This window comes from the organism of the source record quoted next (genome assembly GCF_019968955.1).
Source record: "MAG: Porospora cf. gigantea A chromosome Unknown PgA_NODE_215_length_28477_cov_347.349, whole genome shotgun sequence".
Classification (NCBI taxonomy): Eukaryota; Apicomplexa; class Conoidasida; order Eugregarinorida; family Porosporidae; genus Porospora; species Porospora cf. gigantea A.
In genome coordinates, this window is record NW_027151505.1 from 1 (window position 1) to 20,879 (window position 20,879).

General features: G+C 54.7%; 14 protein-coding genes across 20 annotated transcripts; 9 read left to right on the forward strand and 5 right to left on the reverse strand.

Annotated features, from left to right (window-relative positions):
* Positions 1-190: 190 nt before the first annotated feature.
* On the forward strand, positions 191-1,148 carry KVP18_005116 (uncharacterized protein; the record flags this gene model as incomplete). Its single annotated transcript, XM_067949477.1, has 2 exons — positions 191-1,098; positions 1,124-1,148. 2 exons carry the CDS (start codon positions 191-193, stop codon positions 1,146-1,148), a joined length of 933 nt encoding a protein of 310 aa, XP_067811527.1.
* Positions 1,149-1,178: 30 nt separating this feature from the next.
* On the reverse strand, positions 1,179-3,473 carry KVP18_003006 (uncharacterized protein; the record flags this gene model as incomplete). The annotated part of the gene is made up of 1 exon (XM_067954391.1): positions 1,179-3,473. The coding sequence occupies one exon, from the start codon at positions 3,471-3,473 to the stop codon at positions 1,179-1,181; it is 2,295 nt and encodes a 764-aa protein (XP_067811522.1).
* Positions 3,474-3,625: 152 nt separating this feature from the next.
* Positions 3,626-4,183, forward strand: KVP18_003007 (uncharacterized protein; the record flags this gene model as incomplete). The annotated part of the gene is made up of 1 exon (XM_067954392.1): positions 3,626-4,183. One exon carries the CDS (start codon positions 3,626-3,628, stop codon positions 4,181-4,183), a length of 558 nt encoding a protein of 185 aa, XP_067811523.1.
* A 391-nt stretch (positions 4,184-4,574) lies between these two features.
* Positions 4,575-5,321, reverse strand: KVP18_002999 (uncharacterized protein; the record flags this gene model as incomplete). 2 transcript variants are annotated; one of them, XM_067954379.1, is made up of 2 exons in its annotated part: positions 4,575-5,278; positions 5,306-5,321. In XM_067954379.1, 2 exons carry the CDS (start codon positions 5,319-5,321, stop codon positions 4,575-4,577), a joined length of 720 nt encoding a protein of 239 aa, XP_067811510.1. The 2 variants fall into 2 exon arrangements, with proteins under 2 accessions (XP_067811510.1, XP_067811511.1); XM_067954380.1 differs by having other exon boundaries at positions 4,575-5,321.
* Positions 5,322-5,561: 240 nt separating this feature from the next.
* Positions 5,562-6,821, forward strand: KVP18_002997 (uncharacterized protein; the record flags this gene model as incomplete). Its single annotated transcript, XM_067954377.1, has 1 exon — positions 5,562-6,821. One exon carries the CDS (start codon positions 5,562-5,564, stop codon positions 6,819-6,821), a length of 1,260 nt encoding a protein of 419 aa, XP_067811508.1.
* A 230-nt stretch (positions 6,822-7,051) lies between these two features.
* On the forward strand, positions 7,052-7,351 carry KVP18_002994 (uncharacterized protein; the record flags this gene model as incomplete). The annotated part of the gene is made up of 1 exon (XM_067954373.1): positions 7,052-7,351. One exon carries the CDS (start codon positions 7,052-7,054, stop codon positions 7,349-7,351), a length of 300 nt encoding a protein of 99 aa, XP_067811504.1.
* Positions 7,352-7,433: 82 nt separating this feature from the next.
* Positions 7,434-9,418, forward strand: KVP18_003001 (uncharacterized protein; the record flags this gene model as incomplete). 3 transcript variants are annotated; one of them, XM_067954384.1, is made up of 4 exons in its annotated part: positions 7,434-7,752; positions 7,779-8,025; positions 8,054-8,696; positions 8,723-9,418. In XM_067954384.1, 4 exons carry the CDS (start codon positions 7,434-7,436, stop codon positions 9,416-9,418), a joined length of 1,905 nt encoding a protein of 634 aa, XP_067811515.1.
* Positions 9,419-9,429: 11 nt separating this feature from the next.
* KVP18_003002 (uncharacterized protein) lies at positions 9,430-10,251 on the forward strand (the record flags this gene model as incomplete). 2 transcript variants are annotated; one of them, XM_067954386.1, is made up of 1 exon in its annotated part: positions 9,430-10,251. In XM_067954386.1, the coding sequence occupies one exon, from the start codon at positions 9,430-9,432 to the stop codon at positions 10,249-10,251; it is 822 nt and encodes a 273-aa protein (XP_067811517.1). The 2 variants fall into 2 exon arrangements, with proteins under 2 accessions (XP_067811517.1, XP_067811516.1); XM_067954385.1 differs by having other exon boundaries at positions 9,670-10,251.
* Positions 10,252-10,272: 21 nt separating this feature from the next.
* KVP18_002996 (uncharacterized protein) lies at positions 10,273-10,464 on the forward strand (the record flags this gene model as incomplete). The annotated part of the gene is made up of 1 exon (XM_067954376.1): positions 10,273-10,464. The coding sequence occupies one exon, from the start codon at positions 10,273-10,275 to the stop codon at positions 10,462-10,464; it is 192 nt and encodes a 63-aa protein (XP_067811507.1).
* Positions 10,465-10,497: 33 nt separating this feature from the next.
* Positions 10,498-13,844, reverse strand: KVP18_003009 (uncharacterized protein; the record flags this gene model as incomplete). The annotated part of the gene is made up of 2 exons (XM_067954395.1): positions 10,498-12,905; positions 12,935-13,844. 2 exons carry the CDS (start codon positions 13,842-13,844, stop codon positions 10,498-10,500), a joined length of 3,318 nt encoding a protein of 1,105 aa, XP_067811526.1.
* Positions 13,845-13,877: 33 nt separating this feature from the next.
* KVP18_002995 (uncharacterized protein) lies at positions 13,878-15,860 on the reverse strand (the record flags this gene model as incomplete). 2 transcript variants are annotated; one of them, XM_067954375.1, is made up of 2 exons in its annotated part: positions 13,878-14,004; positions 14,032-15,860. In XM_067954375.1, the coding sequence occupies 2 exons, from the start codon at positions 15,858-15,860 to the stop codon at positions 13,878-13,880; spliced, it is 1,956 nt and encodes a 651-aa protein (XP_067811506.1). The 2 variants fall into 2 exon arrangements, with proteins under 2 accessions (XP_067811506.1, XP_067811505.1); XM_067954374.1 differs by lacking the exon at positions 13,878-14,004 and having other exon boundaries at positions 14,028-15,860.
* A 62-nt stretch (positions 15,861-15,922) lies between these two features.
* KVP18_002998 (uncharacterized protein) lies at positions 15,923-19,424 on the reverse strand (the record flags this gene model as incomplete). The annotated part of the gene is made up of 2 exons (XM_067954378.1): positions 15,923-18,143; positions 18,172-19,424. 2 exons carry the CDS (start codon positions 19,422-19,424, stop codon positions 15,923-15,925), a joined length of 3,474 nt encoding a protein of 1,157 aa, XP_067811509.1.
* A 68-nt stretch (positions 19,425-19,492) lies between these two features.
* Positions 19,493-20,215, forward strand: KVP18_003003 (uncharacterized protein; the record flags this gene model as incomplete). Its single annotated transcript, XM_067954387.1, has 1 exon — positions 19,493-20,215. One exon carries the CDS (start codon positions 19,493-19,495, stop codon positions 20,213-20,215), a length of 723 nt encoding a protein of 240 aa, XP_067811518.1.
* Positions 20,216-20,233: 18 nt separating this feature from the next.
* KVP18_003008 (uncharacterized protein) lies at positions 20,234-20,875 on the forward strand (the record flags this gene model as incomplete). Of its 2 annotated transcripts, none has more annotated exons than XM_067954393.1 (1): positions 20,234-20,875. In XM_067954393.1, the coding sequence occupies one exon, from the start codon at positions 20,234-20,236 to the stop codon at positions 20,873-20,875; it is 642 nt and encodes a 213-aa protein (XP_067811524.1). The 2 variants fall into 2 exon arrangements, with proteins under 2 accessions (XP_067811524.1, XP_067811525.1); XM_067954394.1 differs by having other exon boundaries at positions 20,291-20,875.
* Between the last annotated feature and the right edge of the window lie 4 nt (positions 20,876-20,879).

A 20,879-nucleotide genomic window follows, 5' to 3' on the forward strand; every position in this document is an offset into this window, starting at 1 on the left:
TGATAAGCCCGTTCTTGCGAGAGCTCTCTGAGGAAGCCCTCTCATTCCCTTCGGTCGGTTCGGACATCGCGAAATCGTTATTTCTCCATATTCGTCTGCCGGCATTCTATACCTGTCTACAACAAAATGAAAGATAGCACTCCCCACAATTTCACAGAAGCACCACCACTAAATTGAGGTGATTACTACGATGTTTGGTCTTCCGTCATCTCACGAGACGTCAATGCACAGGACACCTTACGGCTTCGAGCAAGTCGCGACTCGGCAGAATCCTGACAGGGTGCACGAGGAAATTGACTCTGACCAGGAGTGGGAAGATCCTTTCCCTTCCCAAGGCCTTCACGTCACGGGCTCACAAGTCATCATCCTGGGTGACCAAAACGCTGGCAAAACCACGTTCCTCTATTGGCTTTCTTGCTTACGGCCTTCGGTGACGAGCCGTCTGCCGTATATTTCATCCAGCTTTCGCAATTCCCGATGGCTCACGACCCACTTGGATTCTGCCAGAGACGAACCGCCATTCCTGGATTCTGATCTGTGCGCGGTGTCTCTTCTATTCAGCGCAGACGATTGGTATTTCATGAACGCAGAGTTTCACGGTCCGATCGAGCCGGTCGACGCCCCAGTACGCGCCAACCTTGTGGAAATCGGCGGGGATCACCTAGATCGTCTGCTGGCCGCTCGCTCAAACGTGCCTACACCTGAGTGCGTATCTGCGACTGAAGAGGAAACCACATTCGCGGAGTTCATTGAGAGGGCGCTGGAGGCGTCTAGCCAACTACTAAACGCTGCGAGTGTCTGCTTCTACTTCGTGAACACCCCCAAGTTTTTAGCCTGTACGGAAACGTTCTTCGAGACGTTCAAAGCGCGGCTCACGTTAGTGACGTGTCCGCTGGTGATCGTATTTTCTCGGTGTGCAGAACTGCCGGCTGCTGCAGAAGAAACCGCCACAAACTCGTCAGTCGTGTGGTTGGACCACCAACCGCATGTATGGGCTGAAGAGGACAACGCTGCTATTCTCGCGCTGCAGAACCGGCTGAGTTCCGCTGCTCGTATGATATCTGACGCGTTACGGAACAAGACCAACAATCTCAAAGGGTTTACCACCTTGAACTGTGCCCAGTACTCCGATAGCGACGAAGTGGTGAGGCTCTTCGCCTGCCTCCTGCGGTGCCTGTCTACATCCTCCTAAACTTCTTCTTCCCTCCGATAGCCTTCTTGGCGTCCTTTCGATGTTTCCGAATGTTTGTAATCTTGTCAGTAGTACTCCGGTTTCGGAGCTTATCCTGAACACGAGAGGATTGCCGAACCATGGAGAAGTTCTTCATGCGCCGTTTCAGGGCTTCGGGCTTACTCTTACCAGCGAAGGATTCGGTGAGCTTCATACGTCGGTGGGTGACGTCGAATTTGTTGCCTTCAGCCTGCGCCTCTCTCTTCATCTGGATCCGTAGTTGAGTGGACCTTTTTTTCTTGATTCCTTGTGTCAGATCAGAGGCACTCACAGCCTCAGGGACTCTGATTCGTCCTGGTTTGGACTCGTTTCGTTCGTCCTCGCTGATGTCATCTTCGCTGTCGATGGCCTCTTCGTATCCTGGTCCTTCAGATTCCGTTTCCGATACGTCGTAAAAGTCCTCACCCAGCTCGGAAAGTTTGCAGTTGCGACCCACACCCTGCTCCATGTCTAGCTTCAGTTTCAGTCGCTTCATCTGTCTGAACTCCTTATCCGTGAAGATGCGCGTCGCCATAGCGTTCGCGGCGTCTACTGTTAGGTCATCCGGAGACGGCAGCATCTCGCTTGCAGGTCGCTTCCGAGAAGCGGGAGCAGGGCTCTGATCTTCATCGACCTCACACTCATCATCGTCCTCATACTCGTCGTCGTCGTCACACTCGTCATCTTCCTCACACTCGTCGTCACCCTCAGCTTCGTTCTCATCGCCTTCGCTTTCGGTGTCCGCTTGCGCCTCCTTGTCTTCCAGCGCTTCTTTCGTCTGCCTTAAGCATTCGCTTCTCAGAAAAAGTTCAAGTCCAGACATGCCTTGCTGGGTTTTATCAGCGCCGAAGTCGTTCTCGGGTACCAGGCCCTCCTTGAGGGATAAGCGGGCTTTCTTACTTCGGACGGCAGCCCTCAACAGCGCAGGGTTTTCCCCCTGGTAGACGTTTACAAGGCCCTTGACAGCCGCAGAAACGTTCTTGTCATGCAGCTTCGTAAAACCCATAATGTCCTCAATCTGTTCCGCAGCTAGGATGTTGCAGTTCTTCGACGCGATGGTGGCGATTGTGTTGACGCCAACAGTGATGATCTCGGGCTGCATAGACTCCGTGACGAACTTATCCAGGATAACTCGCACGGTGCTGGATAGCTCCTGCGGGGGAACCTCCTCGTGAACAGCCTCTGCTACAATGGCCAGTATCTTGGTAGCTTTGTCCTGGCGAGGTCCTATGAATCGCTGCATGTACGGGTAGAAGTCGAGGACGATTAGCTTATGCCGTGCAACCAGGCGACTGACGACTTGCAGAAACAGAAGACGTGTGTTGAAGGAGAACTCGCGCTTCCGTACACGCTTGAAGACGGCCGTGGCCAGCTGCAGGGCGTCCCATACCTGATCTACCACTGCGCAGGAGAGGCTGTTGTCCAACTTAACCTTTCGGAGGCGCTTCACCTGCCGCTCGGCAGCCTTCTTCAGACGCTCAACCTTCTTGGTGGCAGATTTGGAGTGTTTGACGTGTGTGATTCGTCGGGCCATATCGTCGATTGTCTTGCTGTCCAACTCGTCTTCTTCGATGTCGTCGATGGCGTCCTCGGCGGCTGCCAGGTTTCCCAGCAAGAACTCAGCAGCTGCGGAAGCAGTTTTTTTGTCCGTGTTCAGCACCGATTGAGCTATGGCGTTTACAGCCTTCGCAGAGGTCCAAACTCTTCGGCGGTTCAACTCCATGATCACGGCTAGGGCACGACGCCGACAGGTTTGACTGGGATGTTCCAGCTGGTGGATCATCCAGTCGCACCATTCAACTTGCTCCTTGAAGTTCTTCTGGCGGGTCCAGCAGCGGGAGATGTCCGTCACAATGTTGGCATAGACTGTTTGACGTAGTACCTTATCCTCCGAGTCAATGACGTCGAAGTAAACGGGGAGTACGTCAATCAGGGGAACTGTGCTTCGACGACGAATCAGCATCAATGCGGTGGTCAGTGCGAGCCTCGTGTGTCGATGCATAACGTGAGACTTATCCTTCAGCAGCGAAAGAATCGTGTCGTAAAACCGCTGCCCCAGTTCTTGGCTGTAGCATGGAGCCACCTGGGCCAGGAAGATGACGAGTCGGTGGAACTCCCTGTCGGATTCCTCAGGATGCAGACTAAAAATAGCCAGCTGCGCTTCGAAGTGCTCGAGCCGGGTTTTATACTCGTCCTCATAGTTCTCGGGGTCCCTCTTGATGAGGTCCTGAAGCAAGGGAAGGCTGCTGGTGACTTCAGCCATCTCGAAAACCGCGATTTCAGAGGTGACTGGCTGAAGGCGTCCTTGAGCGCGCAATGTACCTTTCAGTGTTTTTTTTCCAACATCAGTGAACGGATGATGAATGCAAACAGGACACCACAACGCTTGAACTTGACTCTGAAATCCGCAGATTGATGAAGCGACTCGTATTCGTCACAGGCAATGCCTGCAAGCTCAGCGAGGTCCTGGCGATGCTACAGGCCAAGAAGGTGCCTCTCAAGGTTGTCAACGCGCCCCTTGATCTGCCTGAGCTGCAAGGAGACCCAGTCACAATTTGCACGGAGAAAGCCCGCACAGCGTTTCAAAAGGTGGGAGAGCCTGTGATCGTGGAAGACACCTCCTTGGAATTCTCGGCGTATAAGGGCCTGCCAGGGCCATACATCAAGTACTTCTTGAAAAACCTGACGGCTGAGGGGCTACCGCGTATGCTGGACGCCTTCGCTGAGAAGACCGCTGTGGCCAGAACCATTTTTGGCTTCTGCGATGGTGAGAGAACCCTGTCCTTCTCAGGCATTTGTGAAGGTCAGGTGGTGGAGGCTCGAGGAGCGACTCGCTTCGGTTGGGATCCAATCTTTCAGCCAGATGGGTTCACAGAGACCTATGCTGAAATGTCGGTGGACACAAAGAACAGCATTTCGCACCGAAGTAGGGCGCTGGCCAAGCTTGTTGAGTTCCTTGTGCACGACTTGTAATCTCCCCACACCCCACAAGCGATAGCTACTTCTGTAGGAAATTAGCAGATTCCAACATCTCAAATAACTAAAGCGTATGCTCCCCGTTGCCTCAGGTTGATGCTGAGACTTCCGTGCCCAACCGTTCTGGAAGGGTACGGTTCAGGGGAGCAAACGCAATAGAAGTCGACTCACAGTCTCTTCAGCCGATACAAGCTTGAGAGCCTCACTGTTCGGTATAATCATCCAAAGGACGGTGCCCCTAGGTTAGAACTGGCGCTAAACAACATCTCTTGACCTGCAGAAAATGCTTCTATAAAGGTTTTGACCAATGCCATTTGACATCGCACGACAGTTAACGACTACCCTAATTTCTTAGTGTAGACCAATGCCATTTGACAAAATAATTCGGTCACTGGTATATGTCGTCGAACGTGTCGTCTTTCGAAGGAAGTCGTCTCAAATTCAACGGAGCCGATTCCGTGTCAGAAAAGAATACTTCGCTGTCGCTAGACGCATGCGACCTGCCAGTGTAAAATCCGTCGTCAGAGCCTTCCGCGACTGCACTGGACAAAAGCAATGTGGGCAGTGAAGGCGCCGGAATACGTCTGACCTCTTCTGGTGGCAGAACGGCGAACTGCGGCGGGGTCTCTCTGCGGGCGTGCTCCGGAACCCAGGGGTTGGGCAACGGCTGCAAGTTCGGCTCCAGATGATTCCGTTTCACAGACATCCTACCAATATGACATCGGGAACGCCGCGCGGTGAACGCCATGGCGTCCGTAGCCTTATATATGGGAGTCTGTACGGCGTCATACTGCTGCCGGAGGAAATTAAAACCGCCTGGTGTCGCGTTGAGGTTGTTTATGGCCCGATCGTTGGACCTTATGACTTCGTTCCGCAAACGCGGATTCATGATCTGTCGTAGGTGCTCGTTGAACGTCTCTGGGTCTGAAAAGAGTCTTGCTATTTCGGGGTTCGCGACGCGCATTGCTTCGATGTGGGGATTTCGCAGGAAGAATTGCCCCAGCAATGCGTCCTGCTCCTCCTCGTCGACAACATCGACGTCATCATTGCGGTCATCCTCATCCGGTTTTTCTGTTCGCTTTGATGGGTCGTCTGTGTGCATACGCAGAGGTGGCTTACCTTCTGGAGATGGCATCAGGCAATAGGCAATTATTCTGCTAATTCTGCTGAGGATTTAGATTCCGTTGACGGGTCCGAGAGGCTCCAGCACTGGGCAGAAATGACTGAGTGAGACGGATTCTACGATATCCATCGTGGACGTCGGACTCGGACGTCGCCGCCTGGAAGGGACTTGTCGTGTGGCGTAGAAGGCTCCTCAGCGGATGTCCACCTGCGTCGCTTAGCTCCAACACCAGTAACAATTACGATTTTTCCGATGGTCGCGTTTAGCAGTGGTTGCGCTGCCTACTCCGCCATGGGTATGGCACTTGTGGTCTTCGGCATGTCGCACACGCAGACCTACCTCCCGAACGTGGAGGTATCTGCTTGCCTAAGCGGGGTCGCCGTTGTAGAGTTTTTGGCGTCGCTGTGCAGTTGGAAGGCAAGGCTCTACTTCGAGTTCTACGTGCTCTCTGTCTTCGCTTGCTTCTGGGCAGCGTTGGGGGCTGGTGGGCTGTTGTCTATATTGAGCCCGTTACCCTATCCTACAGAGGCCGAGCTCTCTCTCTTTTACGGGATGTGGGCGCTGAACTGTCTCTGCGTTGTCATCGGCTCCCTGAGCCAACCCCGCGTCGTTACTGTAGGATGGGGTCTAAAGGCGGTGGGATTAGTGTTGTTTATGGTGGCCGGGTTGCTACCCAACCCTAAGGTGTGCTACTGTATAGGAGGTGGTACCATGGTGGTCAGCGGCATCGTCTTGTTCTCGTACGGTTGGAGCTTGGGTCTCGCGCTGGCTTACGACAAGTCGCCCATGTTCGAACTTCCCAAGTCGACTTCCATCCCTATGAAGATGGTGAGGTCCACTACAAGTAACCTGGAGTCTACTTGCAAGTCGAAGTCGCTGTCGTGCTTGTCAAATGAGGAGTCGTTGCCCGACTTGCATGCTGCCAAGAAGTTTACTACGCCTTTCGCAGCAGGTCTTCTGGCATTCGGGGTTTCCAACGTTTACCATGGCGTTATCCAGTACCACGGCGGCGCCAATTCGGTCCAGTACTGCCAGTCCTTCTTTTTCGCTGGTGTCCTGCAGTACGCCATTGGGGTCATCATGGGTATGAATGGCGAGTTGATAGCCATATCAGGGTTTCTGGTGTTTGGCATGTACTGGTGGAGCACGGCAATCTCGGAACTGGTGGCGTTCTTCTGGCCCACCGTTATGCACGCCTCCGCCATGACACAGGCTTTTAATAATTGGATGTGGAGCCTGTTCGTGCTGGCGCTCGGCACTGCTGGCTATTCTAACTACCAAAATGACATCTTCTCCAACACGTCACTGTATTTCATGACGTTAGGAAACCTGTTGATGGGTTTCTTCCGCCTCTACCCGTCCGCAGCTCTCATGAGCGTATGCAATGCGCTGTTTACCGCTGGAGGCGTTTGCGCCTGGTACTATGCACTGGCTCAATTCATCAACGACAGGTGGAACAAGGTTGTGATACCTCTAGGCCTCAAAGATCTTCGTTGTAGACGATGTCGTTAATTTTGGTAACATGTGTGTATCTGATCCATGCCTAACTCTATCCGTATCTTACCGCATCTCGACCAGCTGAACATTTGAAATGGGATACGATGAAGGATGTTGAAGAGTTGTTATTGTGGGAATTATGGCCAGAGAGCCTAAACGGAGAAGTAAGAGCTGCATAGTTCAGTAATATAGCCAAGCGACGACGAAGAGGTGACATTTCCGATAATGACGCCTCCGAGGTGGACATGGAAACCACAGAACCTGCTGCGTCAGCCCGTCGGAAAAAGCGAGAGAAACGAGAACTGCTGACACTGATCGAAGACAACAACAATCCCGAAAGGGCGGTGTCGTGGATGGCAATGGAGGCTGGCGTCTCCAGCTTCCCGCGCCGAAAATTCTGTGTGATTTGCGGATTCCAGGCTGCTTCCTGCTGCAGCTCGTGCTTCAGGAGCCCAAAGATGTACTTCAGACCGGTGTGCTCTCTCAAGTGCGATGCGGTGCACAAATCAGTTGACTGCGGCAAGCCATATGTCTGGAACCAATGACACCTCTCGCTGACCGCCTCCTGTGTTTCCGGCCGCACGACGAGCTGTGAGCTTATGCATGGTCTTTATTCGTTCAAAACCAATGATAGGCCTGGACATCTCTCAGTTCGAAGAGTTCGCGGATCTCAGCACTCACATTGAGTCGGATGACGAGGAGGATGAAAACCTGTTGGCCCGCATGCTGCAGGAGGTGGCGGTGCCGTCCAAGCAGGCCTTCCTCTGTGTGCTGGACGTACGTGATGGAGAACTGATGTCCCGAGATGTCTGCGGCAAAAGCGTGTTTCAGCTGATGTTCCAGTATATCATTGACCTCGCTAAGCAAAGAGTAATAGCATGTCCCACTGACAAGTTCGGTGTGGTGCTATTCGGAGTTCCCTCTGATGGAGAGGGCGTGTTTAGATGTGAGTTACTGACGGGTACTCCACAGACTTGAATCCTCTGGTTCCTCTCGACTTTCTAGATGTGTCGGTTTTAAAGAAGCTGGAGTCCTTTGCTGAGAGCTTTCAGCCTCTCAAAGGAAAGACTGATGAAGGGCTCAGCGAGGCATTGTTTTTCACAAAGCAGATGTTCACCAACAACGCTCCGCCAAAGAACTACCGTGGAAAATTGGTTTTCTATACCTTCTCTGACGAGGGGCATGCACCCGACTCCAAACGGAAGAAGGCAGTGGTGAAGTGAGGCGATAATTGACGCCTCAGGCAGCTGCCAGGATTTACTCGACTTCGGAGTACAAATAGAAGTGGTCCCTTACTGCTTGGAGCCTGAACCCACCGCCTTCAACCGGGAAGCCTTTTGGGCTGGGGCGCTGGAGCTAGACGATAGATGCAACTTCCTGGAGACCCCAGTGGTTCCGAGTTTCAGAACGTCCCTAATCACAGTCGACGATTCCGTGGGCATGAAGGAGTTCGCCGTGCGCACCCTGGAGAAGGCCACCTTGATTCTCCCAGGCGGTGCCGGACAGTGCAAAATGGCTGTCTACACTGCAGTGCTGTCCGCCCCGAAACCGAGAAAGGTATTTCTGCGCCGGAAGGACAACCACATCCTAAAAGCTTCCACTTTTTACGTAACGGAATCGGGAGAGCGTCTTACCGAACCTCCTAAGAAGCACTTCCCGTTCGCACGGGTCAATATACCCATGAATGATGGTCAGAGGGCGGCCTTCCTGGCCTCGAACGCCAACGTGGACAACTGCTGGACCCTTCTTGGGTTCAAACCTCTGTCCCGCTTAAACCGAGTGGCGTTGTGCTGCGGCTTCACCAAGTTCGCAGTGCCCTTGGAGGAGCCCGAGGCCGTCACTTCCGACTTCTTCTCTAGTCTCCACGCGGCGATGCTGCGGAAGGTAGTGGTGAGGGCGGCCTGATTGATATACAGTTTGCGGTAGCCCGAAAGAAGACTCTGCGAGGGATGCCGCGCCACTTCGCGCTGCTGCCAGTGGAAGAAACTCGCGACGCCATAGGAAATCTGCTGGTGTCTGCCGGCTTCTCGGTGCTACCTCTTCCATGGAGAGAGGAAGTACGAGATGTCGTTATCAAGGATGTCGGATGCAGCGATCCTGAAACGGTGGACCTATTCTGTAGCCTCCTCCAAAGTATGGACCTCGCGGACTTCGAATTAACGACAGAGTCCACGTTCAAGTCTTTGGCAAACCCAGTGATAGACTCGGTAGTGCAGGCCATCGAGGCTGTGGCACTGGAAACCGACGACAGACCCTTCGTGGATCCGACGTCGGTCGAGCCCGACGACCCTGAAACAGCGCAGGTTGCTTCTAGATTGTCTGAGCTGCTGCGACCAGCAGTGAAGCGGCCTCGGGCCAAGAGAGTGGCGACTGGCAAGCCCGCAGCTGGCGACCCCACCGATGAGGACTTCGTCCGCTCCCTGGCTGCTGGAGGGCAGCTACAAAAGTTGACTGTCGTGAATTTGAAAGCATTTTTGGACTCGAAGCGTCTAAAAACCAACGGCAAGAAACAGGACCTAATAGACCGTATCCTGGAGTATTATGAGGAGGCGCCGACAAAGAAGCAAGCGAAGGGCGAGGTTAAGTCCAAGGTGTCAGATGATGACTGGTAGTAAATTGTGTCATGGGCGGCAAGATATCGTCGCTGGAGTTACCGGCGGTAGTCAGCACGATCACCACTGCGCCAAGAGGCTGCGTTCCCAAGGAGCCACCGCTGCCTACAAAAGTGTTGTTCTCCGAAGATGTCATTGACACCTCACGATTGGCGGTTGTGTTGAAACAAGTGGTTGGTCGCTGGAGACGTGTACACTCCGAGATGAATGACTTGCAGCAGCGGTGCCAGGCACTCGAGTGCCATGTAGGGATGGGTGTGTCGCAGGCCCAGTTAGTCCCCAGAAAGCAGCTAGACGACTTGCTCAACGACGTGGTGTTCACCATAGGGACTTCAGCGTTGAAGCGGGAGCTCCGTCAGTCCCGCGAGCTCTATGTTAAGGATAGAGACAGCTTTGTATTAAAGGTGGAATCGGCTGAGCTGGCGAGCGGTATTGAGTCGCTCCGTGAAGGCGTCCTGTTCGAGTTGGAGCGTCTAGGGCAGGTTGTCGGCCGTGTCAGGCATGTGACTGCGAACGAGAGTTACCTATGGTCTGGGAAGAGAGTGGAAGAGTCTCTTTTCGGTGTCTCCGATTCTATTGCGGCTGCTTTCGCAAATTTCAAAGGGAACCAGGAGTCGGAGGTGATGGCGCTCAACGAGCGCCTCGTCGACCTGCGAGAGCAGGTTACCCAACGCAAACGGCGCGTCCTCGCACAGTTGGAGTTTCTGGAGCGTATCGACATCGAGGCGGGAGACCAAGTGTCTTTGCAGCGGGCGCTGGACGGAGCCCGACGCTGTCGAGTCGCCGCGCCTTACGTCGCGGAAGGCAAGAAGGAGTCTAGAAGTGTTGTGTGACCAAATTATTACAAAAACGCAATGCTTGACTCTGGCCTAGTGGGCATGCTTTCCGACTTAGCTGACCTGCTTGGCTGCGACCTGAGTCACCGAGCCGTGGAGATCATCGTGGAGCTGTGTGAGGCGGGTGCCGACCCTTTAGCTCTTGCAGAAGCGGTGAAGCAGATTAGGAGAGAGGTGGCCAACATGGTGGAGCTGGAGAGGTCGCTTTGAATGATGCAATGGACCTTTGAATGACTTGCAAAGCTACTTGTCAAACTCTTCAAAGATGAACTTAAGCTCTTCTAGGCGCTGGTCCTTATTGAACAGCTCATTGCTCTGTGCACCGCTAAGCGCGCTGCGAGCGTCCTCACTTTTCCTCCGATGCATATCGAGCATGCGATCCTCCACTGTACGCGCGCAAACTAGAATGTAGACGTCAACGCGCCTAGTCTGGCCTATCCGATGGAGGCGTCGCATAGCCTGCTCCATGGTCGCGGGGTTCCACCACAGGTCCAGAAAGTAGGCCCGACACGCGCTTGTGAGGTTCAGTCCGACGCCTCCAGCGCGAAGGGATACGAGCAATACGCAGAACCCGCGCTGTTGACTAAACCACTGAAGGGTGGCTCGGCGCTTAGCTTGACTCATAGTGCCGTCGAATCGACTGTAGGGAAGTTTATTCGCCTGGAACATGTTCTCAACGAAAGGCATGAGGGACGTCCACTGAGTGAACACCACCACTGCGACGCCCTCAGCGCTATCGCATAGGAGGTAGCGGCTCAGAGCATCAAGTTTTCCTGAGAGCAGAATCGAGTGGGCCGTAGACAGCTCCTTGGATGACAGCCCAACAGAAGATAATAGGGCTGCATTGGCTGGGACCTGCAGCCGAGGCTGACACACGAGGCACTCGTTACCGACGCAGTCTGCACAAACCTCATGCCCGCATCCGCCTGGCTCCAATGCAGCCTTCCGCTCGCGGCAGACAGCACAGGACCCAGGAGCTCGGGTACGGTCGTCTGGCTGGGACCTGGCTTCGGGGTCGACGAATTTCCGAACTAGCGCTTGGGCCATTTCGGAGTCCTCGGTCTCGCACCGTACGCCGGAGTACGGGAGCAGGGGGTGACAGCAGCATTGTCGAAGCCGCAGCAGCATTTGCAGCACGTGTGTGTAGTTCTGCAGGGCACTTCCCGAGGCTACCAGCTCATTGAACCTAGTGGCCTCTTGGTGAAATATGTTGTCGTAGACAGCTCTTTCGTCGTGGGTCATCTCCACCCATATATGGTGCACTTGCTGATCTGGCAACTCCACGATGCATTGACCGTTGATGTCTCGATTTGTGCGTCCACGTCGCAGGAGAATCGGGGAGAGCACCGCCCTGAGTACCTTAATGGCTTTTTCTTCACCCTTCTCCCAAGGAGTTAGTATGGACTGGTTGAAGGCGGTCCACTGCGACCAGGGCTGCACCTTAAGGAAGTGAAGTAACGAGTAGGCGTCTGCGATGCTATTTTGAATGGGCGTGCCCGTCAGCGCCCACCGGCGAGTTGCCGGTAGTGAGCACACGGCCCTGGACGTACGCGTAAACCGCGCCTTGATGATGTGAGCTTCATCCAAGATCACCCGATGCCACCTTACACGCCAAAGCGGCTGGCTGTCTAGGTTCTGAGCGCGCTGCTCGCACATGACGGTGCCGTAGGTGGTTAGAACGATGTCGTACTCTGCCATCTCCGAGATTGGGATGTTTCTCTGGGGCCCGTAATAGGAGAAGGTAGTCAGGGGGTTTGAAGGCCCAGAGACGCAGCCGCCCAGGTGGACGCTGATTTCCGACAGCCACTGATCCAGTAGGGAAAGCGGCAGCACAATGAGCGTGCCTCCTAGATGTGGGCTGTCATGTTGGCTGTCTTGGCGCCATTTCCGAATCAGCGTTTTGGGAATGGCCTCGGCCTTGTTGAAGAGAGAAGTCAGGGTCACTTGGCGGTCTGGAGGCTTAGTAGATAGCGCAAAATCTTCAGAGATCAAGGCTAGCATCTGTACTGTTTTTCCAAGCCCCATTTCATCTGCTAGGATACCGCCACGCACGCTGTCCATGTCCTCAGGCATCGACAGGCAGAGAAAGCCGTTGAACGGGTGAAAGTATAGAGGAGGTCCAGCTGGTAAGCTGAGCGTCACCCAGGGCAGCGGAGGAGCAGCGGACGAGCTGGTGCCCACGAGAACCTCTGCTGCCTGCTCGAAGATCGACGCGTTAAGCGTTTGGGCTTCGCGCTGCAACATCCACCAGAGAGCCTGGCGCTGGTAGTGTTTCAAACTGGAGGTGAACATTTGGGGATTGGGCCCGACGTCAGGCATCAGTTTAGCGGAGAGGTTGTCTCCCATCAAATCGTCTGTGCGGCGGTTCCCTTCCTCCGTCTCCCCCTCCTCCATCTCCTCCAGAGACTCATCCTCCTCTGGTGACTCGTCTTCGGTTTTCGGAGTCTTGACATCCATGACGAACAACTTCTGGACCAAACCGATGACGGAGGAGCGGGTGATCATCTGGGCCTCGACGGCGAAAGAGGAGAACAATTCACGTTGAAACAGTGCTGGGCTGGCGAGAACTTCCACTCTGATGTCCAGTGCTGATCCGAGTCTGGCTCCAAACCAGCCCGCGCTCCCCACAAAGAGCCTTACTCGTACAAGATCTGGAGATACAGAAACCCAGCAGACCTACTTAGTACGAGCAAAGGTACGAGAAGTCGTGTATCCGCAGCCAGAACTCGCCCTACGGTCAGGCCACGCTCGTCCTCCACTTCCAGTGCTCCGCGGGGCTGAGCCTTGGCGGCGTTCCCGCTGGCATTCGAGGCGGTGGAAAGAAGCACGGCTGCGAGCCGATCTCGAGGGTCAGTGGAGGATCCATACCGCAGAAGCAGAGAAGAAATGCTGGTGTCGCTCTTCATGAAGGCGGCATCTCGCTTGGCCTTCGCCTTGGGTGCTGGTCTCTTCTGCGGGTGGTCTCCGAACAGAGGACCGGACTGTGACAGAGTGCCCGGCCTGGCCGGTAAATTGAGAGCTCTCATGTCCGATTCATGCGGACACGATTCCCACCCCCGAGACGAATGCCATTTTAAGTATGGGTAAGAGGTTCCTCCACTGCGCGTCTTAAGCACAGGCTTCAACACACTAAGCCCGAATTGCAACTCACTACCGGCGGTTATCACCGTCGGCTTTGTACAGAACAGAGCACTCCCAAACTGCCCTAGATGGACTGGAAACGCATGCTCTAGGTGTCGCTCGCGATGGGGAGGCAGCTGCTGAGCGTCAGGTGGGTCGTCATAGAGCTCAGTAGCCACGCTTTCGGAATCGGCCAGGTCAGGGAGTGGGCCATCGGTGCACAACTCGGAGACAGCAGATGGCATCAGGTTTTCGCTTTCAGCGACGTTCGGCGCGCTCTCCGCGCCCACTCGAACTCGCTTCGCTGGGGGGCGGCAGCTGCGTCCCCAGGGTCCTCGCAGAAAGACCTTCTCGGCCTGTTGCAAGTCGCCTCCACACCGCCGCAAATAGGCCAGCAACACATTGTTGGTGACGTCGGTGCCGAGACGCTCTCGGAGCTCTGGTACTCGCTCCACCAAACCATCAACCATAATTCTCGTTTTGGATCATTCAGGTGCGAAAGTTCACGGACACGTCTTGACTTGCTTTGATGGCGCTGGGTGCGTGTCAATGGGGGCGCGTTTACAGGAGCTGAAGTCAGCACAGATTGTGTCCCCCTTGGGAATGTCCTTAATGGCGAAGACTCCTATTCTGATATGAACCGATATCATTACTCACCGTGGCTCTCTCCGCACGGTCCACAGTTCAAAGGAGGAGTTGGGTGAAAGACTATGCTGTATGAACCGAGACAGGCTGTACATGACGATGTTGTCGATGTAGGCATCGGTGTCCAGTTCCAGAAAGAATTGACAAACAACTCCGATTCTCTTATACGCCGCATTGCGGATGATCAGCTCTGGAAGGGAAACGACTTCGCCGAGGTGTTCGCAGAGCAGAGAACCCGCAGCGATGGCCTCACGTGCGGTCAGCCTGACGCCGTTGGAACCCTTTCTTTTCTTCAACTTCGACGTCGAGGAGTCGTGTCCTAGACCATGTAGTAAGAATGGGCGGTTCCCACACGATCGAAGCTGGCGGCTTTTCATAGCATCGGACACCGGAGCTGGCACCGCCGAATCGTTAAGTAGCACATTGCAATTACTGGAGTCGCACTCGACGTTCAGGGAAGCGTTGACGCAGACGTCAGAGTCGCACTTTCCTTGACAGTCGCAGCAACTTGGTCGGTCGTCATTCCGAGGGATTCCACCAGTAATGGAACTGGTAACAGTCGTACGGAACATCAGCCGGCCCACGAGGGCACGATTGTGTCGGTAGTGGCATTGAATGCAGGGCTGCACCACGACATTGTCGCCTCGAGGTCGACCTGAGAAGGGAACAGACAAGCTATCCGCGTGATCTCTGCAGAGCGCATCCCCGCAGAAATTGCAGACGATTGCGTCGTCTGGCCCTAGTATTGCCAACTGGCTTAGCGCCTCCGAGGCGGAGCAGTTCTTTCTATCGCTGATATCGCGAACGCACGCCCTGCAGGAGTGCAGATGACAGAGGAACGGCCTCCGGATCGTTTCTTTGCCTGTCCTTACAATATCTCTGTCCTTTTCCGTTGGGAAGATCCAGTTGTCCAGCAGTTCCTTTGCACATCGTAGGCAGTAGTTGGCACGGCAGCGGTAGCTGCTGCATCGGTGGCGTTGACTTCGCGGAGCGCATTTCTCATGGCACTGCGCACAGATGATGGCGTTTCGGCTGCAGGCGGCACATAGCCAGTCATCCTCTTCGGCGGAAGCTGCATCGTCAGTGTTGGCAAGGCAATCCAGATGGAACCCGCAGCAGCACTCATCACAGATGGTGAAGGACTTGGCGCGGTGCGAAGCAGCGCCCGTCCGAGGCGAGAAATCCAGATGCTCGCCGCATACGCCACACCAGCAGATTTGGAGAGGCTGGAAGGAGTTGGCAGGCGGCAGCTCCGAGGCAGCCCACCCTTCTCGAGAATATGCGCGTTGCGATCCGCGGAGAGATTCGAAAGCGGTATGCGTGTATCGGGGAGGGTAGTCCACCCTGTGACTCTTGCTGTGTGCGCGGACCTTGGAGAGAATCCAGTGACTAAAGGAGCATTCCGGCCATGGGCACAGATAGACGCCTCTCAAGTAAGTCCACTGAGGATAGTTGTAGCGGTCGTCGTCCAAATCAAAAACGCCGTCAGGCCAGCAAGGGCCATCCAGTTGCAACGTGTGCGTTGCAACGTGCTTCTCCCAGGCACGCCAATTCTGGAGTTTTGTATAACAACCAAGCAAGTTGCACCACCACTCGTTGGTGGCCGTAGCTTGGAACCGATTGATGGAGCGCTCAAAAGTCTCGTCGACCTCCAGTTTGCGGTTTCGGACATTGGGAACGTCGACCCTCCTTGGGGTTATTTCTCCTCCCACAGGCTGTTCGGGTTGGGGGTCGTCCTGAGGGGGTAAGAACCAGTCCGCCGTAAACAGCGGCAGCTTCACGCGTTTGCGTTGGGTGACCGGCGATGCGTCCGTCGTGGGCGGAGTTCTGCGCTTTGGCATGACGAATGGAAGTTTGACAGACTGATGTCATAAAGTGGGGTTAACAATCAAGCAACGTACCGTTAGGTAAGCTTCATTACAGTACTTCTACCATCAACGAAATTCGTCTTGAACACGGCGTTGGCGTACTGAAAGAAGTTATCCTTCAGGGACACCACAAGGAATTGACTCCCTTTGAAATGAGTGTGGATCATGTTTCCAATGTTCTGGCAGTGGGAGAGATCCAGCGCAGCATCGATCTCGTCCAGAATATACAGAGGGCTAGCTTTGAATTTGGAGAAAGCCAGAATCAGACTCAATGCCAACAGGGATTTTTGGCCTCCTGATAGTTCGCCCAGCCCGTTTTTCCACTGCCCGCCAAATGCCACGCGCATCTCGAGCCCCTCCTCATCCACTTTATGCAAGCAGCACTCGGCACCTGGAAGTAGCGAACGGAAAATAGCCGCGAAGTTGGCGTTGACAGCGGTGAAGCAGCTACCGATCGCGGCCTGTTTCTTCTGGTCCAGCTCCTGCACGAACTCAAGCAACGAGTGCTTGTCCTTCATGACTTGTTCTCGTTTCGAGAGGACTTCTTGGTACTGGTTCTCAGTCGCTTGCAGCTGGGTGTGGGCCTTCTTGTTGACGCGCCGACCCATCTTGTGTTGCGTCAGCTCCACGGCCTCCAGCTCGGTCTTGGCTTTGCTCATGCTGAATCCCTCACAGTCGAGGGGCTTGTCAAGGTCCATCCAGGGGTTCTCGCGAAGGAGTCCCTTTTCTGTCTTCTTCCTCGCCTTCAGATCGGCGTCAAGCTGCTTGAGTTGGTGGGACGCCCGCTGGATGTCAGATTCGAAAACCACAAGCGCCTCTGTTTTGAGCTTGAGTTCGGATTGCAAGGCCGAGACCCCAGCACTGGTCTCAGAATGGGTCTCCTCGATCTTCACCAACTCCTTCAGCATCGAGGCTTCTTGCGTCTTCTTTTGCTTCACGGTGGCGACGCACTCAGCTTCGGTCTGTAGCAGCCGATTGATGCGTGTTTCTGCCTCCGCCATCTCGCTTTCCGCGTCTGCGGTTTGCTGGTTGAGCACTCCTATCTTGTTCCGGAGACCCTGTGCGCTCGTTCGTACGGCCCTCATTTCCTTCTCCGCAGAGGAAAGCTGTCGCTTGAGCCCAGGAAGCTTCTTTGTGAGACTACTTAGGGTGTTTTCTCGGGATCCACCAGCATTCTCCTTTTCCAGGCAGCTCAGCTCCTTTTGGGCAACGGCCAGCTGCTTTTCCAACCCGGAGATCTCCTCGACCAGACTCTGCCTCTTGTCTTGAAGGGCGGCGGATCGACTCTCTCCGCTCGCGCCAGAAACACTTTTGAGGAACGCTTCCAAGTTCAGCTTACTATGCTGGGCTCGCCGAAGCTGGTCAACGGACTTCTCGTACTGAGTGAGCGGCATGCCATCAAGGCGTGTTTGCCCACTGGTGATCTGCGTCTGTAGCGTGGTAATCTGCGACTTGAGTGTAGACTGCACCTGGTATTCCGCTAGCAAGTTGCCCATGCCTGCTACGGAACCGCCGCTCACGGAACCCGAAGGGTTATAGATGTCTCCGTCTTTAGTCACGCAGAAGAGGCTATGCGGGGCTTTGAAAAGCCGCATCGCTATGTCAGCCTTACGGCAGAATACGCTTCGCCCAAACACAAAGTCCACCACAGGTTGGAATCGAGGCTCTGTGGGCGATACCAACTCCTGTGCCGTACATACTGCGAGCGAGTCCGATGGAAGGTACGACTGCCCAACCTTACGGGCTGCCTTCAACCGTTGGTCCTCCAGGCGGGAGCTCTGTATCTTGTTGAGAGGGATGCAGGTAACACGCCGAGACTTGGACCTCTCAAAGATTCTCACGGCCACCTCGTCTGACTCCACAACCAAGAAACTCAGCTTGCCCTTGCCCGCCTCCTCCAAAGCCATCGAATACGGCTCAGCACACTCCTTCAGATTAAACACGCAGAAGGCCGGCCCGATAATACCTGGATCGTTAAGGCTCTTGATCAGTTCGAACGCATCACGGATGACAGCGCGCCCCTTCCCGCGCCCCTGCAGCCCATCCTCGAGCTGGGTTTGCAGAGCCTCCATCTTGTTCCGCCACCCGTCTAGATCAGACTGGAGCTCGGTAACATCTTTCGGGTTCACGCGCAAGTTCTCGAGTCGGTCAGAGATCTCCACGATCAGACCGTCGACCTTCTTCAACTCCGCAGTTTTCTTCTGAATGCAGGAATCAGAGGAGGACTCGGACACCGCGACCTCACGGTCCACATCGCTGCATCGCTGTGGACGCTCACTCCCACCTGAGCTTTTGTTTGGCGACCGTTAGGTCGGATTCCAGGCTTTTGAGCGTTTCTTTGGCGCTGGTAAGTTGCTCGCGCAGAGACCTGCCGTCGTGCTTCCCCTTACCAGTCTTCAGAGTCTCAAGTGTCTCCTCCACACGGCGCACCTCGTCTTGAGCAGACTCGTAGGCCCTTTCCTTGTCACGCACCGCCTCCAGTTTTGTCCTGTTTCCCTCTTCCACCTGTTCGCGCTCCGCTACGTACCTGTCGCGCCGCGACTGGATTTGCTGGCGCGCTGCCCTCTCCTCTTCCAGAGACTCGGTCGTGGCGTTGCAATGCTGCTGGGCTTGGACTGTCTCCTTTTGGGCTTGGCTGACCTGCTGCCGCAGCCTAGTCGTCTGCTCGTCTGGACCACTCTCCAGCCGCTTATCGATCTGCTTAGCAAGCCCAGTTGAATCCTTCTTCAGACCTTCGATCTTCATTTGGTTGCTCTGGATGGACCCTGACACCGCTTTCAGGTCAGCTTCTAGGGTTTTCCTGCTCTTCACTGTGGCCTTGAAGCTGAGAAAGGAGTGGATCCGCCGTAGCTGGTCGAGCCTGGTAGTGTTCTGTGTCCACGCCACGTACGCCTGTCTTTCCTCTTTCAGTGCGTTGAGCCCTGGAGTGATCTCTTCCTGCAGGACCGACTCCACCTCTTGTAGCTCCCGCTCCTTACGGTCAATTTTATGAATGCTCTCAGCCCTCTTGACGTCGTACATCTTTGTACCAGCAGCTTCTTCAAGCATGCTCTTAATGTCTCCAGGTCGCATTTTAACGACCTTTCCAATGCTTCCCTGCTGAACCAGAAAGTGAGGGTTCAAAATGTTAAGCTGCACTGAGTGAAAAAGCATTCGTAGCTCTCCCTGCGACAGCGCCTTTCCATTGACAAGGTGCCGGTCTCTTCCTCCAAGTATTACCTGCCGCGTGACTGTCAGCGTCTTGCAGTGGGTGTAGGCTGGGGGGGAAGTCTTGGTGTTGCTGTTGTCGAACTCCAGTGTCACCGTCGCCGTCCTGATGCCTGCCTGGCCGCGTTTGTAGACAAGTTCGTCTTGCTTGGACGCTCTCATCTGGGACAGCGACCGCATTCCCATGACGAAGCATACCGCGTCCAGCAAGTTCGACTTCCCGGACCCGTTGAGGCCAGTAATAGCGTTGAACTCGGCATCCAGCGGGCCCAGAACGACCTTTTCGCCGTAAGACTTGAACCCCTCAACTACTACTTCCCTCAAGAGCATTACAGTCTTTTATATTTTGGGGGAATTATATTCAGTCACGTGTGATATTTCATTTTAGACCTTTTTCGATGGGGGTGTCGCCGCTGGATGTCACCATGCAACTACTGCAGGACCTCCAAAAATCGAGGGACGAGGGAATCCTGGCCGAGTATAAGGTCCATGTAGTGGTGGAAACCGAGAACGCAATCCGAGACCGATCTGCCACGCTGAATGAAGAAATGAAGCGTAAGCTCTATGAGGTTGAGCTCCGGAAAACCGAAGTGGAGGAGATGGTCAAGACACGAGCCGACCTTCGCTCCCAAGCCGAAGACCGTGATGTGTTGGCCTCCATCTCGCAGGTGGAGGAGTTCTTCCAGACGATAGATGTGGAGGCCGAGGAACGTCGGATACAGGACTACAACAGTAAACTCTGGTCATTGATCGCTGAGGTGCAGCAACTCACGAGGGCGTTGCACATATACGCCTACACCCGCCACCAACAGATCATGTTGGAGGTGGTGGAAGGTGTGCAAAACCGAAGCATGACTGCTGACGCCTGGGCGGACTCGACAGCGCTGCGTCCGTTCAAGAATAAACTCAGCCCAGCTGAGTTCGACACGGTGCAGCGGCTGTTGTCACTACTGCAGACACACGGGGTCACTGAGTGGCTCCCAGGTATGCCTTCGGCCAGCCGCGTGGTGGGCGGCGTGTACTTCCTCGACGAGTGTGCAGCCGTCATCCACACGAAGGGCACCGAGACTCGCTGGCACGACGGCGAAGGACTCTACCAAGAGATGGGCTACGACTTCTGACTGGTATCGATACTGCTCATGCGCTGGTTGTGGTTGGTCTCCGTCTCATGCGCCCTTGGGGAGGAGTCCCAGTTTATGTTCCAACGGAGCAGGATCTGGTCCTACGGGCTGTTTCAGCCCTTCGCTAAGACTCGAAGGTACTTTCTATACCTCAGCAAGGTTCCAGACGAGGTTCGCGCTGGGGACATTCAGATGGCTTTCAACGCTGAGAACGCCGAGGGTAACTTCCAAACTTTGTCTTTGTACATCCGCTTTGGTCGCTTTCTGAAATTCAGAATGCGAAATGTCGTCGACGAGATCTCGTTCAGAATGCACGCGCCTGTGAAGCCTTTCACCATTCCCACTGTTCGGAAGTACAGACGCCCCAAGAAAGAGCTGGACCACAGTCCAGAGTGGCACGCCCTCAATACCAACGTTTTTGAGAGCGGCTCGTGGATCGTGGAGGTTAGCATTCCCCGAGACTCTGTAGTGGAGGAGTCCGACGAGCTGCTGAGCGAGTTGCAGGCGAACCTGCCCTTCATGTCAGCAGCAGACGACGCGAAAGGCCTATTCAACGACGCCAGCCTGAGGTCGAGCCATCAGGCGCAGCCTCCTCAACCTCTAGGCGAAGCCTTCACAAGACAGTTCACAGTAAAATTCAGAAAGCGAAGACGCGAATAGAATC